Raw genomic sequence first — 16,912 nt, 5'->3', positions numbered from 1 at the left:
TATCAAAATTGTGATTGGCGGAATGGCGGCGAAACCAGAGGACAAAACAATTGACAATCTACGCCCGCAAAAACGTGGCTAGAAGTAGGTTCTTGACTGATCCGTAGTACTTAGTCGGTCCTTCTTCACTAAATAGAGGTAGAGAAAAACCACGTTGTGTGTGGTTGCTCTTCCGTCAAAATGCGTATCGAAAAATGTTACTTTTGTTCGTCAAATATATGGCCTGGCCATGGAATGGTTTTTGTTCGAAATGACTGCAAGGTGAGAAGGTTTAAATAAATTACACCGTGAAACTTTCTAACTCATGTTTGCGTTCTAGATTTTCAGATTCTGCAGGTCAAAATGCAAGAATGCATTCAAGAAGAAGAAGAATCCTCGTAAGACCAAATGGACTAAGGCTTTCCGTAAATCTGCAGGCAAAGATCTGGCCATCGACCCGTCTTTCGAATTTGAGAAGAGGAGAAATGTTCCTGTAAAGTATGATCGGGACTTGTGGCAGAAATCTGTGGAAGCCATGAAGAAGGTTGAGATCATTCGCTGCAGACGTCAAGCATTGCACATCAACAACAGACACAGTAAATCAAAGGAAGTCCAGAGAAGAAGCGATAATTATGAAGTCACCAAGAACATGGGTCTAATCCGGTCCCCAGCAGCTGGATTGAAGCAGTTAGCAACACAGTTGGATGGAGAAAAAGATATGTCATTGGTATCCTCCAAATTCAAGAAGATGGAATCGCGAGTTGTTGAAGAAGTTCATGATTCAGATAGAGAAATGGATGTAGAATAAAAAAATGCAATGACGAAAAACAAAATACATTTTTCCCGATTCGACGTTAACATACAGTATTGTCATTTAACACTAGGTGGCGATTTAAATCGACGGTTTATTGGTTGATTTCAGTTTCTGTTTATGTTTGTTTGAATTGAGTTGTTTGTTCTCAGAGGTCAGATGTGCTTGGTTGAAATAGTTTTAAGACAGTGCATTGTCATTCGAACAAACAGGTGGATAGTTCGAATCTGGTTGATGAAACTCTTAAAGTAACAACGTAAAATGGCAAGTGAAATTGTCGTATTAACAGACTCAGATGATGATGTTCACTTCTGTGGAATTTCTCCGGGTAAGAGGAATGTTTTACACGAAGCCCTAAATTCTGATGACGAGTAAGTACATAAGTTATTGAGGTTAGTTCTTCCAAATTAACTGTAATGTTGCTACAACATTTCCAGGTTGATGAATCTAGATTTGGATTCCCCACCACGTAACAATGAAAATAAAGATGAAGACTTTGATTTTGAGTGAGTAACCTTTTTCCTGTTGTAAGTAGTAATGTAAGCAAGAGTAACTTTCATTTCAATCAAATTCAGAATTCTGGAAACTGAAGTAAGAACAAGTTTAGCAGAAAGATTAGGTTATGAGACTTACACAACAAGGCTTGTTTCTTCTGAAACCCAAAATGCCAATATACCAAAAGTTAATTGTCCCATAACTGAATCTGTAAGCAATTATAATCAGCCTGCAAAAAAAACAACTAAAACAAAGGAGGACAAGGCCTTTGACAAAGCATATGATAAAGCTTGTAAAGCAGCAGAAGCAGCAAATAAAAAGTTCAATAGATCATCAGAATGCCTTAAAGTTTGTAGACACATTTTACAGTATGTGATTAGATTGTGTATTGATATTTTTTATGTTTTCATTATAGAGTCTTACAGCACTTATTGATTCACGCCTACTGGATTCAATCTCCAACAGTGGCAGCATTTTAACTCAACTCCAAGAATCTGAAATGAAGCACTCTATTGTTGTGTCTTCAGTGTCTAATTCAGTGTGTTGGAAGAGGGAAAAAGTTAATCATCGTGTAAATGAAGATGCCAAGGTGATTTTTTACACTTTTTCCTATGTAAAAATTTTGCCTATAAACAAGGTAAAAATATTAAATACATTATTGATCAATTAATAGGTCTGTTCGACATCTACGTTTGTTGAAGAAGATGAGGGATTGGTTGTTATGTTAGCCCAAGAATTTGTTTTACTAGCCCAATCTTCAATCTGTGACTGTGTCAACACAATTTTAAGAAATCTAAAGAAAAAGAAGCTTACCCTGGTCGTTTATGGCCTGTCTGCATACCTTAAGTAGTTAATTTACCATCTGTTAATATTTTGTTATTTTATTAATCCAAAATGAAATGTGCTTACAGAGACCAATCCCGCAAGGAAAAACGGCGATTTCGTGAACATGTCTCTGCTACTGCTGAAAACACCAATAAGAGTAGTAAGAAGGTTGATGTTCCGATGAACGAAGATGTTGTGTTCACATCTGCTGACATGGAATCACTGAAAGTAAAATTACTCCTACAAACCGACTGTTCATTGTGGCCGGTTGAAACAGCTGAGGAGTTGGGTAAAATTATTGCTCGGATAACAAAAGCCGTAGCTGAGCGCCCGTTCAAGTAAGATACAATTGGATATGCAAATATTTTCAATTTCTCATAAGCTTTTGACATTATGGTAGAGAAGAAAGACTAGAACAAACATTTGATTTTTATGCTGCCGATGTTAGTGGCAATATAAAAGTAAGCAAAGACGGACATGGCCTTGAGCGCCTTTGGCAGCAACAACTTATGCAATTTCCACTGGTTGCATTAGAAACATCTCAAGCCATCGCTTCTAGATACCCATCCCCTCAATCTTTAATCCAGGTATAACGTAAGAACGTGCCAGTAAAATGTGGTTTAAATAATTATTTGTAATGTATTGTTAAAGGCTTACAAAACTTGTGGTAGTGACAAGGACGCTTCATTGTTGCTTCAAGATATACCGGTAATTTAAAGTTGTGTTTTAGTAAGTATCCAGCTATCGAATAATATTTTGCTGTACAGATTCGCCGACATGCTGGACCTCTCTCCACTTCGAGGAAAGTAGGACCAGAACTCAGTAAAAAAATTCACAAATTTCTAATGAGTAGAGACGGTTCTACAATTTTGTAACGTGTTTTACTGTTCATTTTCTTGATGCAATATTAAGTGGGTTAACACCAGAGGCATCTTTATCCGGAATATAGTGCTGATAAAAACTCTTAGTATAATCAATCATTAAATCTTGCATGGCTTCTGGCAACTCTTCAATACAGTGACCAGGAGAGCCAGAATAAACAGTAAATGGAGAAACTACTGTCTCAGGAGGAAGAACAGTATCATCTGCAATCATGCAGCAATCTTTTAAAATACATCGCCGTCCCTGTAACAAATATTAGATGGTTTAAATGGCAATAACATTGAGAGAATTTAACACTTACAATAACACAGTTCTTCCCAATGTAAACATAAGAGCCAACAACAGCTGCATTTACAACAGAGTTTTCACCAATAAACACATGGTCACCAACATGAAGAGGGAAGAATGCAACTCTTCAAAACATATCAGTCCTTTAAAGTAAGTCAGGTTATATTGTATTCAAAGTTACCTACCCTTTAGCAAATTTTTTGAATGGTGGACGGATTACTGATTGTTTACTGAGAATGCAATACTGTCCCATTCTGACATTAGCCAGATCACCACGAATCATACTCTCTCCCATGATTATATTCTTTCCATTTAAAATAATGTTTTGAGATCCGCACAAAGTTGACTGTCGACTCACTTTATTGCCGGTGTGCTATTTTCAATAAAGAAAAACATAAACAGTTATTTAAACGTAAGCTTCATGATCAATATGGAACCGACTGCAAGAATTTTACCGTTTGGACATATTCACTCGTAGAAAAAAAAATGTCTTCTAGTTCCATTCTGACAACAGCTATAGGAAAAGTATCAGTTAATTCTTTTAGTATTTAGTATTGGTGTTTTTTGTAGGTGCACCATGCACTACTTGGGGGTGAATGTTGATTTTGACAGCTCATCCACACAAAAAACAGAGGCGCGGGACAAAACAACTTTACTTGATGTTTTACACACTAGATGGAGTGAATTCCAAATACAATTTCTATGATTCTATGTTGTGATTTCTGTGATGTGACTGCGCAACTAACTTAAGATTCAAAACTCATTACTAGATGTCGCCAGTGTCGCCCTTGTTGTTGTTACATCGTGAAACGAGGCAAAATGGGCGAAACAATTGGTTGCTAATTTTTTCATAGATCAAGTTTATTTATAGATCGTGTTTATACTTATATTCCTGTGATTTCTTATCCCAAATTGAACTTTGTAACTTATGCAGGTTTTTTTCTTGACCGAATTTCCTTATTATTGTACTGTACCAACTTTTTTCTACCAAATTTTAGATGCATAGCCCTACTGTAAGTCATTCCGACAAGTTGACTTTTAGCTCTCAGTAACTTTCTATCCAATAGACCCATCATGCTGTCTAAGCCTAAAACTCATGTTTGAAGCCCACACTTAGAGGAATAAAAATGTATCGAGATAAGGTATTTCCCCATGACTGCTACCAGACCATTACAATTCAGATTTTCATAAAACGTAGGTCCTATTCTTGCTCATAGGATCTTTTCTGAATCTTGCAATTTTGGTGACGTACCCTGCAACATCATGTTTGTTGTTGTGGCTGTTTTTTCTTTGGTTTAGAAGGCAACCCAGCTAAGACTAAGGTAGAGTTTTATTTCTTAGAGGTAAATTTGTGTAAATTTGTAGATCATGTAAATAACTAACCATTGCTGCTTAGAGTTTCAGTGACATGAAGAGTGTGAAGTGAATAACCTGAAACCTGCATGCAATGTGTATGTACATGAACCATTATTGTATTTGTTTGGTTGCTTCCTTGGTGAATATTTTGACTATCTATATTTTTTATTCTATTAAAGATTTCTAAGTTATTCATTTGGTAAGATGATTTTTTATGATCTAACAGATGTTAAAATGTTGGCTGAATTCGGATGACGGGTTAGATGACACATGCAACCTTTTCTGTTGAATATCTATGCAGTGCAGAATTAGTAGGTCACTAGAGCAGCACGCACTTGATTCCTTCCATCTCAGATGGAAAAAGGACTCGTCTATTCTGTGATTTTATGTCATCAGGAAACTTGGGATGCTCTAATTATTATCATACTTGTGTACCCAACCAGGTTTTATGTTTTCACGCTCCTATCCACGGACGGATGAAAATTACTCGGCTTACTTTACATGGGTAGTCAATTTTACCGGAATAATACGCCGTGACAATTTACGTAACGAACAGCTCGAGAAGTTCTTCTATCCCCGGGGGAACATTACGTAAAACTGTAAATGTTGTGGAGTAGAGGTTGGGTGAGAATGACACGTGCTTCATCATTATTAAGCAGGTACAAACTATTTGGTATTCATTTTGATTTTTGGTTTTTGTAGACCCATCCCCCAACCTGCAGAAGGAAAGGCCAGTTTGCATTTTCTTCAATCGAAGGTCACGGAGATCATTAGGTAAAAACGTTTCATGCAGTGATGTAGAGGTTGGGTGAGAACGGGAAGTTTTGCATTATTATCAAGAAGGTAGAATAACCGCAAGGCTTAAGAGGAGGGGTGAGAAAAAGTCGTATAAAAAGGCGAGAGAAAAGTCGACAGGGATCAGTCGAGCGAGTATCTCCGACACGGTAACATCTACAGTGCACTTTTTGCCACTAGCTGCATTCATCAGTTTTCAATCATGGGTAAATATTCTGTCGAATTATTCTGTGTTACATGGAGTTTAAATATGCCAGTTATTGAATAGCCAAATTATTTATTGTCTATTCGTAAAAAGGAGAAAAAAGGTGATAGAAATCAGTCGAGTGAGAATCTCCGACACGGTAATTGCAGTCTGCAGTGCACTATTCGTTACCAACTGCATTCTTCGTATTATCAGTTCGCAATCATGGGTAAATATTCTGTTTATTTACACGGAGTTTTTGTACCAATTCTTTTTTTATTTGATAATTTACCAGTCACAATCGGAAAAATTTGATGTTCACGCTTGGAGGTCACAAGAAACATTTCGTAAAACTGGCATGCGGTGGTGTAGACTGTAGAGGTTAGGTGAGAACCGGACGTTTTGCATCATTATCAGAAAGGTACAATAGCCGCAAGGCTTAAGAGGTGGATCAGGGTGAGAAAAAGTCGTATAAAAGGAGAGAAAAGGTTATAGAAATCAGTCGAGTGAGTATCTCCGACACGGCAACAGCAACTGCAGTGCACAATATGTCAGCAACTGCCTTCTTCGTCGCTTTACTGTTCTCAATCATGGCCAAATGTTATTACTGTCTGTGTCTCTACTTGACTCTACTTTTTTCTATGTTTGTAAATATGCTTATTATTATTGAATGAAAATGTTTAAATTGATCAACTGTCTAGTAAACTATGTCGTCGTGCTGATGTTGGGGAATGTATCGGCTCGTTCAACCATTGGTGTACTGATGTCTTCTGGGTATGGCGGGTATGAAACCGCGACGCCGCACGTTACTACACCGAGGCCCCTAAGTACTACACTACCAAGTCTCCAGATTATTACACCACTACTTCGCTGCCCCGAACTACTACACCGAATCCCCGAAATATTATTCTTCCCCGAGCTACGCCATCAAAGGGTCGAGTACTACAACGAGTCCCATAATGTCTACACCACTACATATCATGGGTAAATATTCTGTTACATGGAATTTAAATATGCCAACTATTGAATATCCAAATCATTTATTGTCTAGTCGTATAACAGGAGAGAAGGCGATAGATACAGTCAAATGGTTATCACCGACATGGCAACAACTGTAGTGCAGTAGTGGTCACCAACTGCATTCTTCGTCGTACCATCAGTTTTGCAATCATGGGTAAATTTTTTTTTTCCTGAGGTGTGAATTCGTGTTTTCTATTTTTCAACATGGCAGTTATTTTTGCATATTAATTTTTCAATTTAAATATTGTTTAGTAACTATTTTGTCGTGCTGCTGTTGGGTGTCGTTTCGTTGATGGCTGAGTCGACCACTGGTGTACTAATGTCTCCTGGGTATGGCGGATACCAAAGCACGACGCCGCCGTCTTACTATGCAACAACAACAAATGACACGACCAGTTACTACACCGAGGCCCCCAAGGAACCGGAGTATTACACAACTACAAATGCCGCGCCAGCTTATTACACCGAGGCTCCCAAGTACTACTCTGCTTCCAGCTACTACACCGAGGTTCCAGCTTATTACACCACTGAAACAGTTGAATACTACACCGAAGTAATCATGGGTAAATATTATGATTTTATTCTATTGAAATATGAATCAACTCTACTTTAATTTTTTTAATATATTAGTTATTATTGCATTTGAATGTTCTAATTATTTTTTTGTCTGGTAAACAATGGCCTGCTGCTGTTAGGTGCTGAATCGTTGATGGCTGGATTGACCACTGGTGTGCCGATGTCTCCTGGATATGGCGGTTATCAAACCACAACGACGGCGTCTGACTGCACGACAACAACATAGGCAACGACCAGTTACTACACTGAGGCCTCCAAGTACTACACCACCAATGTTCCAGATTGTTATACAAAAACATAAGCTGACCCGAGTTACTACACAGAAGCCCCGAAGTATTATTCTTCCCCGAGTTCCACCACCAAGTCATCGGAGTATTACACAACTACGTATGCAGCGCCAGCTTACTACACCGTGGCTCCCAAGTACTACTTTGCTCTCAGCTACTGCACCGAGGCTCCAGCTTATTACACCACTAAAATAGTTGAATACTACACCAAAGTAATCATGGGTAAATATTATGATTTTTGTTTCATTGAGATGTTAATCAACTCTACTTTAATTTTTTAAATATGTTAGTTATTATTGCATATGAATGTTCTAATTATTTTTTTTTGTCTAGTAAACAATGGCCTGCTGCTGTTGGGTGTTGAATCGTTGATGACTGGATTGACCACTGGTGTGCCGATGTCTCCTGGATATGGCGGTTATCAAACCACAACGCCGGCGTCTGACTGCACGACAACAACATACGCAACGACCAGTTACTACACCGTCAAGTGTCCAGATTATTACATTATGCTCTCTCGAACTACTTACGCCAAATCCCCGAAGTATTATTCTTCCTCGTGCTACACTACTAGAGGGTCGAGCACTCCGCCGAGGTTCCCAAATAATACACCACCAAGGCACCGGAGTACTGCACAACTGCATATCATGGGTAAATATACTGTTACATGGAATTTCAATGTGCCAACTATTGAATATTCAAATTATTTGTTGTCTAGACTAGTCGTATAAAAGGAGATAAAAGGCGAAAGAAATAAGCAGTCGTGTGATGTTCGTGTCGACTCAAGTACTTCACCACTAAAGCTCCAGAGTGTTACATCACAACTGATGTTGCCCCGAGCTACTACACCAAAGCGTCTGAGTAGTATACTGAGGCCCCTAATTACTGCACCACCAAGGCAGTACTACACCACTACAATCAGTCGAGTGGTCATCTCCGATATGGCAACAACTGCAGTGCAGTAGTCGTCACCAACTGCATTCTTCGTCGTACCAACTGTTTTGCAATCACGGGTAAATATTTTTTTTCTGGAGATGTGAATCACCTTCTACATTTATTCTATATTTTTAAATGCCAGTTATTATTGCATATTAATGTTTCAATTGAATTATTGTTTAGTAAACTATTTTGTCGTGCTGCTGTTGGGTGTCGTTTCGTTGATGGGTGAGTCGACCACTGGTGTACTAATGTCTCCTGGGTATGGCGGATACCAAAGCACGACGCCGCCGTCTTACTATGCAACAACAACATACGACACGACCAGTTACTACACTGAGGTCCCCAAGTACTACACCACCAAGGAACCGGAGTATTACACAACTACAAATGCCGCGCCAGCTTATTACACCGAGGCTCCCAAGTACTACTCTGCTTCCAGCTACTACACCGAGGTTCCAGCTTATTACACCACTGAAACAGTTGAATACTACACCGAAGTAATCATGGGTAAATATTATGATTGTTTTCATTGAGATGTGAATCAACTCTACTTTAATTTTTTATTATGTTAGTTATTATTGCATATTAATGTTCTAATTATTGTTTTTTTTTTGTCTAGTAAACAATGGTCTGCTGCTGTTGGGTGTTGAATCGTTGATGGCTGGATTGACCACTGGTATGCCGATGTCTCCTGGATATGGCGGTTATCAAACCACAACGACGGCGTCTGACTGCACGACAACAATATACTCAACGACCAGTTACTACACTGAGGCCTCCAAGTACTACGCCACTAATGTTCCGGATTGTATACAAAAACATAAGCTGACCCGAGTTACTACACAGAAGTCCCGAAATATTATTCTTCCCCGAGTTCCACCACCAAGTCATCGGAGTATTACACAACTACGTATGCAGCGCCAGCTTACTACACCGAGGTTCAAGTACTACTCTGCTCTCAGCTACTCCACCGAGGCTCCAGCTTATCACACCACTAACGGTCGAAAACTACACAGAAGTGCCAAAGTACTACTCTGCCCCGAGCTACACAACCCTAACTGAGGCGGCCAAGTATTACGTAGCCTCAACTTTCTACACAACTTTCTACACAACTGCCGCCCCTTCGTATTACGCTGAACCAAAATACTACACTGAAGACCCAGTTTGCTACACCGCAACCTACGCTACACTCTGCTACTACACCGAAGCTCTGAAGTAGTACACTACGAAGGTACCTGAGTTCTATGCCACTACATACGATGCTCCGACCTGCTACACTGAAGCTCTTAAGTATTACTCTGCTCCGAGTTATTACACCACTAAGGGATCTGAATGTTACACCACGACCTACGCTTCTCCAGATAACTACAAGGAGGCTTCTAAATGCTAGATCTGAAATTGTTTTTCATGTGATTTCACTGAGAATTGTTGTTGATGTTGAATAAGAAATAAAGTTTTTTGTGGGTAAACATCTTGTAAAACTTTTCTTGAATCCTTCAAGCCTTTTGCCATTGCGAAGTGTTCTCATTGTTTTAGATATTTCCTAATTAACTTATGTCTGAAAACTCTGCTAAACAACATTCTGAAGTGGACGAATTTCATTATCAGGTCAAGTTACGAGAGAAACGTACTACGTTCTCTAAATTTTCAAAGATGTTTACTGAAAGCAAGTCTTGAGATAAATGATGTAATATATTACAAGACACAATGAACAAATACTTAAAAAGGAATTGCTATTTAGTCCCACCTCCACCCACAATTCCACCACATTTTACAATCACATACATATACATTCACTTAAGTTAACCCGTTGGCTGCCACGCCATACAACCCGTAGGTTGCTCTCTACTAATCTACGCGCCACGTCTGAAGGATCCATGACCAAGTGGGACTTGCCATTGCTGACAAGTCCGTGCTGACAAGGGAGGGGGGACTGAGGTGCATGGCCTTATAACAGGCTTGCCTTGCGGCAAATTTTGGGCTTGGCGACTCTCCGACCCCGCGGCTTGTAAGCCACGAGACCGAACAGCGCGGCCCGTGCAGGGGAGCTAGGGGAGAACAAAGGCGTGGCAGCCGACGGGTTAACTAACACTAACACAAATATATTACCAACAACAAATGATGATCCGCGCTGACATTTTGGAGATACCGGCGAAGTTTTGGTGTCCATCTTCTCGACGTTTCCTCTGCATTACCTGAATAAAGAGAAAACAATTCTGATTAGTGACATGCCAATAAAAGTTACATAATATACATAGAAATATAGTCAGGTTTTTAAGCTCAAACATTTAAAGATGCAATTTTTTTAACTTAAAATCAAGCTTGCAATATTGAGAACTGTAAACAGAACAAAGCTCACTTGCTAGTCTTTGAAAAAAAATTCCGGAAGTAGACCGGAAGTAACCACAGCGCCTCAACCATTGAGCTGTCGTCAAATTAAACCACATATTCGTGATCTCCATGAAATTTGGGGTCGATTAGGTGTGATTTAAACGAAATCCAAAATTTGGCCAAAATCGAGAATTTTCCTGAACTATAGTTCAGGAAAATTTTCGAAACCGGAAGTACGAAAACGTAAAAAAGATAACATGAACTTTACCACAAATTTTACGAGGATCACGAATATGTGGTTCTTTTGCTCCTCGAATAAATATTTACTGAACTACAGACTGAAATGAGCAAACCGGAAGTAGAAAAAAAAACTCATTATCTAAAATCTAACAAGTGAGCATTGTTGGAGGAATAGTTATCGTCAGTTTCCACTAAAAAATTTCCACACAACGGCTGCCGATAAATGTTTAAAGAGATTTTCAAAGTAACTGAAACTGACTGTTTTGACAGCTGAAAATGATCGAAAAGCCATCTAGCGTTAGAAAAAAGAAACGTCTACGTAACACACTACACTTCTTTTACGCGCGAGAAGGGCCTGATTTTAGAATTACTACACAGACAGAGTTTTACGCAAATAGATAACTAGTAGATAATCTACGAAAATAAGTCAATTGTTGGGTACCTGGGCATAATCCCGTGGTGAGTGACTGCAGGTGTGTAACAGCGGACGGAAGCGATCACTGAAGTGATCCAGAAACTCGCCAAGTCGCCAGTGAAGTAAAACCAATTGTGTTTAGAAGCAGTGAAACTAGATGAGCGTGCGTCGCGAAGATAAGGATGGAGAAGAACGTTGATGGAAATCCCTCTTCCGTCATGGTCAGCATTGGCTCAAGAATCTCCGTGCCAGGAGCCCAGGACCACACGATTCCATAAAGAAACTGCGTGCTCTGTAAAATAAAATGTTTTACATTAATAAAAATATAACAAAGAATAAAGCATTTCAATCTTTACCTATTTTAAGAAGCACACTGATTGTTCATGATGAAAAAACCGTGAAAATGGAATTCACTGCAACCAACAGCATTACTCCACATGTTGAGATCAATTTCCTGATGCTAAAGAAAGTGTCATGAAGAATTGTAACTGAGCTTGGTGATAGGTGGTATTGATGCTTACCTTTATCATGCGGGTGATGAATTTAGTAAGGCATTTGACTTTCATCAAGCAGATCCGGTATATGTGCAATACACATGGCAGGCTATTCACTCCCACTCTTCACGTCACTGAAACTCTAAGTAGCAAAGGGACAAGGAAATTCTCTACATTATTTACAAATAGACAAAAATTTACTTATGAGAAATAAAACTGTACCTTTCTCTTAGCTGTATTGCTTTCTTAACAGAAGTAAAAACATCCATAACAACAAACATGCTGTTGCAGGGTACACCACCAAAATTGCGAGATTCAGAAAAGATCCTATGGTTCAAGAATACCTATGTTACATGAAAATCTGAATTGTAATGGTCTGGTAGCAGTAATTGGAAAATACCTTATCTCGGCAAATTTGTATTCCACTACATGTGTGCTTCAAACATGAGTTTTTGGCTTTTGAAATCATGAGGGTCTAATCCGATGGAAAGTGACTGAGTGTTAAGTCAACTTTTTGGAATGACTGACAGTATGCATCTAGAATTTGGAGAAATAAGTTGGTACAGTATAAAAATAAGGAATAAACTATGCCAAGATAAACCTACATAAGTTACGAAGTTCAATTTAGTATATGAAATCACAGGAATATAAGCCTCGTTTCACGCTGTAACAACAACAAACGCGACACTAGCCCCATCGTGTTACCTACTTAGGATTCAAAACCCATTACTAGATGTCGCTAGTGTCGCCTTTGTTGTTGTTACATCGTGAAACGAGGCGAAAAAGGCGAAACAAATTGTAGCTAATTAATACTTTAATATTCCTGTGATATCAAATACCGAATTGAACTTCGTAGCTTATGTAGGTTAATCTTGAGTTTATCCTAGTTTCCTTATTTTTAAATTGTACCAACTTATTTCCCCAAATTCTAGATGCATACTGTCAGTCATTCCAACAAGTTGACTTAGCGCTGAGTCAATTTCCATCCATTAGATCCTCATGCAGTCAAAAGCCTAAAACTCATGTTTGAAGCACACATATAGTGGAATACCAAGGTGCCGAGATAAGGTATTGCTGCTATGAGACAATCACAATTCAGATTTCATATAACATAGGTATTCTTGCTCATGAACCATAGGATCTTTTCTGAATGTCACAATTTTGGTGGCATAACCTGCAACAGCATGTTTGTTGTTACAGCTGTTTCTACTTCTATTTAGAAGACAACCCAGCTGAGGGATAGTTAGAGTTTTATTTCTCATAGGTAAATTCATATAAATTTGTAAATAATGTAGAGAATTTCCTTGTGCCATTGCTACTTAGAGTTTCAGAGACATGAAGAGTGTGAAGTGACGTGCCGTGTATGTACCAGATCTGCTTGATGAAAGTCAAGTGCCCTACTAAATTCATCACTCATATGATAAAGGTAAGCAACAATTCCACCTATCACCACGCTACTGCAATACTTCATGACACTTTCTTTAGCATCAGGAAATTTATCTCATCATGTGGAGTAATGCTGTTGGTTGCTGTGAATTCCATTTTTACGGTTTTTTCATCATGAAAATTGCAGTGTGCTTCTTAGAAAAGGTAAAGATTGATATGCTTATTGACAGTTAAATTTTTATTAATGAAAAACATTTTATTTTACAGAAGCACGCAGTTTCTTTATGGAATCGTGTGGTCCTGTCACGGAGATTCTTGTGCTGAATGCTGAATGCTGACCTTTGTCCATGACGGAAGAGGGACTTCCATCAACGTTCTTCTCCATCCTTATCTTCGCGACGCACGCTCATCTAGTTTCACTGCTTCTAAACACAATTGGTTTTACTTCACTGGCGACTTGGCGAGTTTCTGGATCACTTCAGTGATCGCTTCCGTCCGCTGTTACACACCTGCAGTCACTCACCACGGGATTATGCCCAGGTACCCAACAATTGACTTATTTTCGTAGATTATCTACTAGTTATCTATTTGCGTAAAACTCTGTCTGTGTAGTAATTCTAAAATCAGGCCCTTCTCGCGCGTAAAAGAAGTGTATGTGTTACGTAGACGTTTCTTTTTTCTAACGCTAGATGGCTTTTCGATCATTTTCAGCTGTCAAAACAGTCAGTTTCAGTTACTTTGAAAATCTCTTTAAACATTTATCGGCAGCCGTTGTGTGGAAATTTTTTAGTGGAAACTGACGATAACTATTCCTCCAACAATGCTCACTTGTTAGATTTTAGATAATGAGTTTTTTTTCTACTTCCGGTTTGCTCATTTCAGTCTGTAGTTCAGTAAATATTTATTCGAGGAGCAAAAGAACCACATATTCGTGATCCTCGTAAAATTTGTGGTAAAGTTCATGTTATCTTTTTTACGTTTTCGTACTTCCGGTTTCGAAAATTTTCCTGAACTATAGTTCAGGAAAATTCTCGATTTTGGCCAAATTTTGGATTTCGTTTAAATCACACCTAATCGACCCCAAATTTCATGGAGATCACGAATATGTGGTTTAATTTGACGACAGCTCAATGGTTGAGGCGCTGTGGTTACTTCCGGTCTACTTCCGGAATTTTTTTTCAAAGACTAGCAAGTGAGCTTTGTTCTGTTTACAGTTCTCAATATTGCAAGCTTGATTTTAAGTTAAAAAAATTGCATCTTTAAATGTTTGAGCTTAAAAACCTGACTATATTTCTATGTATATTATGTAACTTTTATTGGCATGTCACTAATCAGAATTGTTTTCTCTTTATTCAGGTAATGCAGAGGAAACGTCGAGAAGATGGACACCAAAACTTCGCCGGTATCTCCAAAATGTCAGCGCGGATCATCATTTGTTGTTGGTAATATATTTGTGTTAGTGTTAGTTAACCCGTCGGCTGCCACGCCTTTGTTCTCCCCTAGCTCCCCTGCACGGGCCGCGCTGTTCGGTCTCGTGGCTTACAAGCCGCGGGGTCGGAGAGTCGCCAAGCCCAAAATTTGCCGCAAGGCAAGCCTGTTATAAGGCCATGCACCTCAGTCCCCCCTCCCTTGTCAGCACGGACTTGTCAGCAATGGCAAGTCCCACTTGGTCATGGATCCTTCAGACGTGGCGCGTAGATTAGTAGAGAGCAACCTACGGGTTGTATGGCGTGGCAGCCAACGGGTTAACTTAAGTGAATGTATATGTATGTGATTGTAAAATGTGGTGGAATTGTGGGTGGAGGTGGGACTAAATAGCAATTCCTTTTTAAGTATTTGTTCATTGTGTCTTGTAATATATTACATCATTTATCTCAAGACTTGCTTTCAGTAAACATCTTTGAAAATTTAGAGAACGTAGTACGTTTCTCTCGTAACTTGACCTGATAATGAAATTCGTCCACTTCAGAATGTTGTTTAGCAGAGTTTTCAGACATAAGTTAATTAGGAAATATCTAAAACAATGAGAACACTTCGCAATGGCAAAAGGCTTGAAGGATTCAAGAAAAGTTTTACAAGATGTTTACCCACAAAAAACTTTATTTCTTATTCAACATCAACAACAATTCTCAGTGAAATCACATGAAAAACAATTTCAGATCTAGCATTTAGAAGCCTCCTTGTAGTTATCTGGAGAAGCGTAGGTCGTGGTGTAACATTCAGATCCCTTAGTGGTGTAATAACTCGGAGCAGAGTAATACTTAAGAGCTTCAGTGTAGCAGGTCGGAGCATCGTATGTAGTGGCATAGAACTCAGGTACCTTCGTAGTGTACTACTTCAGAGCTTCGGTGTAGTAGCAGAGTGTAGCGTAGGTTGCGGTGTAGCAAACTGGGTCTTCAGTGTAGTATTTTGGTTCAGCGTAATACGAAGGGGCGGCAGTTGTGTAGAAAGTTGTGTAGAAAGTTGAGGCTACGTAATACTTGGCCGCCTCAGTTAGGGTTGTGTAGCTCGGGGCAGAGTAGTACTTTGGCACTTCTGTGTAGTTTTCGACCGTTAGTGGTGTGATAAGCTGGAGCCTCGGTGGAGTAGCTGAGAGCAGAGTAGTACTTGAACCTCGGTGTAGTAAGCTGGCGCTGCATACGTAGTTGTGTAATACTCCGATGACTTGGTGGTGGAACTCGGGGAAGAATAATATTTCGGGACTTCTGTGTAGTAACTCGGGTCAGCTTATGTTTTTGTATACAATCCGGAACATTAGTGGCGTAGTACTTGGAGGCCTCAGTGTAGTAACTGGTCGTTGAGTATATTGTTGTCGTGCAGTCAGACGCCGTCGTTGTGGTTTGATAACCGCCATATCCAGGAGACATCGGCATACCAGTGGTCAATCCAGCCATCAACGATTCAACACCCAACAGCAGCAGACCATTGTTTACTAGACAAAAAAAAAACAATAATTAGAACATTAATATGCAATAATAACTAACATAATAAAAAATTAAAGTAGAGTTGATTCACATCTCAATGAAAACAATCATAATATTTACCCATGATTACTTCGGTGTAGTATTCAACTGTTTCAGTGGTGTAATAAGCTGGAACCTCGGTGTAGTAGCTGGAAGCAGAGTAGTACTTGGGAGCCTCGGTGTAATAAGCTGGCGCGGCATTTGTAGTTGTGTAATACTCCGGTTCCTTGGTGGTGTAGTACTTGGGGACCTCAGTGTAGTAACTGGTCGTGTCGTATGTTGTTGTTGCATAGTAAGACGGCGGCGTCGTGCTTTGGTATCCGCCATACCCAGGAGACATTAGTACACCAGTGGTCGACTCACCCATCAACGAAACGACACCCAACAGCAGCACGACAAAATAGTTTACTAAACAATAATTCAATTGAAACATTAATATGCAATAATAACTGGCATTTAAAAATATAGAATAAATGTAGAAGGTGATTCACATCTCCAGAAAAAAAATATTTACCCGTGATTGCAAAACAGTTGGTACGACGAAGAATGCAGTTGGTGACGACTACTGCACTGCAGTTGTTGCCATATCGGAGATGACCACTCGACTGATTGTAGTGGTGTAGTACTGCCTTGGTGGTGCAGTAAT

General features: G+C 39.3%; 6 protein-coding genes and 5 long non-coding RNA genes across 15 annotated transcripts; 7 read left to right on the top strand and 4 right to left on the bottom strand.

Moving 5' to 3' along the window:
- Positions 1 to 100: 100 nt before the first annotated feature.
- On the top strand, positions 101 to 837 carry LOC124198502 (probable ribosome biogenesis protein RLP24). Its single transcript, XM_046594359.1, has 2 exons — positions 101 to 261; positions 320 to 837. Exons 1-2 carry the CDS (start codon positions 181 to 183, stop codon positions 785 to 787), a joined length of 549 nt encoding a protein of 182 aa, XP_046450315.1. The 5' UTR covers positions 101 to 180; the 3' UTR covers positions 788 to 837.
- Positions 838 to 904: 67 nt separating this feature from the next.
- On the top strand, positions 905 to 3,071 carry LOC124198495 (crossover junction endonuclease EME1-like). Its single transcript, XM_046594349.1, has 9 exons — positions 905 to 1,161; positions 1,228 to 1,296; positions 1,366 to 1,633; positions 1,701 to 1,874; positions 1,959 to 2,131; positions 2,197 to 2,448; positions 2,511 to 2,697; positions 2,762 to 2,818; positions 2,878 to 3,071. The coding sequence occupies exons 1-9, from the start codon at positions 1,052 to 1,054 to the stop codon at positions 2,983 to 2,985; spliced, it is 1,398 nt and encodes a 465-aa protein (XP_046450305.1). The 5' UTR covers positions 905 to 1,051; the 3' UTR covers positions 2,986 to 3,071.
- On the bottom strand, positions 1,647 to 2,190 carry LOC124198504. The gene is made up of 2 exons (XR_006876592.1): positions 2,099 to 2,190; positions 1,647 to 1,911 (listed from the first exon to the last, which is right to left on the bottom strand). It is a non-coding gene; the product is annotated as an uncharacterized LOC124198504 (long non-coding RNA).
- Positions 2,730 to 3,926, bottom strand: LOC124198501 (dynactin subunit 5-like). Its single transcript, XM_046594358.1, has 4 exons — positions 3,736 to 3,926; positions 3,466 to 3,653; positions 3,294 to 3,405; positions 2,730 to 3,235 (listed from the first exon to the last, which is right to left on the bottom strand). Exons 1-4 carry the CDS (start codon positions 3,781 to 3,783, stop codon positions 2,999 to 3,001), a joined length of 585 nt encoding a protein of 194 aa, XP_046450314.1. The 5' UTR covers positions 3,784 to 3,926; the 3' UTR covers positions 2,730 to 2,998.
- A 132-nt stretch (positions 3,927 to 4,058) lies between these two features.
- On the top strand, positions 4,059 to 5,636 carry LOC124197597. Of its 4 annotated transcripts, none has more exons than XR_006876261.1 (6): positions 4,059 to 4,214; positions 4,279 to 4,422; positions 4,498 to 4,602; positions 4,677 to 4,775; positions 4,863 to 5,260; positions 5,339 to 5,636. It is a non-coding gene; the product is annotated as an uncharacterized LOC124197597 (long non-coding RNA). The 4 variants fall into 4 exon arrangements; XR_006876263.1 differs by having other exon boundaries at positions 4,059 to 4,422; positions 4,863 to 5,014; positions 5,080 to 5,260; XR_006876262.1 differs by having other exon boundaries at positions 4,059 to 4,422; positions 4,863 to 5,255.
- An 86-nt stretch (positions 5,637 to 5,722) lies between these two features.
- LOC124197596 lies at positions 5,723 to 6,950 on the top strand. Its single transcript, XR_006876259.1, has 5 exons — positions 5,723 to 5,844; positions 5,911 to 6,036; positions 6,317 to 6,599; positions 6,678 to 6,789; positions 6,888 to 6,950. It is a non-coding gene; the product is annotated as an uncharacterized LOC124197596 (long non-coding RNA).
- A 188-nt stretch (positions 6,951 to 7,138) lies between these two features.
- Positions 7,139 to 8,248, top strand: LOC124197594. 2 transcript variants are annotated; one of them, XM_046593110.1, is made up of 5 exons: positions 7,139 to 7,198; positions 7,331 to 7,469; positions 7,535 to 7,720; positions 7,832 to 8,149; positions 8,222 to 8,248. In XM_046593110.1, the coding sequence occupies exons 2-5, from the start codon at positions 7,385 to 7,387 to the stop codon at positions 8,227 to 8,229; spliced, it is 597 nt and encodes a 198-aa protein (XP_046449066.1). In that variant the 5' UTR covers positions 7,139 to 7,198; positions 7,331 to 7,384; the 3' UTR covers positions 8,230 to 8,248. The 2 variants fall into 2 exon arrangements, with proteins under 2 accessions (XP_046449066.1, XP_046449067.1); XM_046593111.1 differs by having other exon boundaries at positions 8,217 to 8,248.
- A 652-nt stretch (positions 8,249 to 8,900) lies between these two features.
- LOC124197595 lies at positions 8,901 to 9,921 on the top strand. The gene is made up of 3 exons (XM_046593112.1): positions 8,901 to 8,944; positions 9,057 to 9,219; positions 9,284 to 9,921. The coding sequence occupies exons 1-3, from the start codon at positions 8,941 to 8,943 to the stop codon at positions 9,654 to 9,656; spliced, it is 540 nt and encodes a 179-aa protein (XP_046449068.1). The 5' UTR covers positions 8,901 to 8,940; the 3' UTR covers positions 9,657 to 9,921.
- A 1,907-nt stretch (positions 9,922 to 11,828) lies between these two features.
- On the bottom strand, positions 11,829 to 12,628 carry LOC124197644. Its single transcript, XR_006876299.1, has 5 exons — positions 12,523 to 12,628; positions 12,318 to 12,454; positions 12,140 to 12,244; positions 11,945 to 12,059; positions 11,829 to 11,883 (listed from the first exon to the last, which is right to left on the bottom strand). It is a non-coding gene; the product is annotated as an uncharacterized LOC124197644 (long non-coding RNA).
- Positions 12,629 to 12,928: 300 nt separating this feature from the next.
- Positions 12,929 to 13,457, top strand: LOC124198170. Its single transcript, XR_006876504.1, has 4 exons — positions 12,929 to 12,985; positions 13,056 to 13,181; positions 13,241 to 13,343; positions 13,403 to 13,457. It is a non-coding gene; the product is annotated as an uncharacterized LOC124198170 (long non-coding RNA).
- A 1,908-nt stretch (positions 13,458 to 15,365) lies between these two features.
- On the bottom strand, positions 15,366 to 16,391 carry LOC124198312. The gene is made up of 3 exons (XM_046594129.1): positions 16,348 to 16,391; positions 16,073 to 16,235; positions 15,366 to 16,008 (listed from the first exon to the last, which is right to left on the bottom strand). Exons 1-3 carry the CDS (start codon positions 16,349 to 16,351, stop codon positions 15,636 to 15,638), a joined length of 540 nt encoding a protein of 179 aa, XP_046450085.1. The 5' UTR covers positions 16,352 to 16,391; the 3' UTR covers positions 15,366 to 15,635.
- Between the last annotated feature and the right edge of the window lie 521 nt (positions 16,392 to 16,912).

This window comes from Daphnia pulex, chromosome 7 (genome assembly GCF_021134715.1).
Source record: "Daphnia pulex isolate KAP4 chromosome 7, ASM2113471v1".
Lineage (NCBI taxonomy): Eukaryota > Metazoa > Arthropoda > Branchiopoda > Diplostraca > Daphniidae > Daphnia > Daphnia pulex.
The sequence above is the reverse complement of the archived record's forward strand: the minus strand, read 5'-3'. Positions and strand labels throughout refer to the sequence as shown.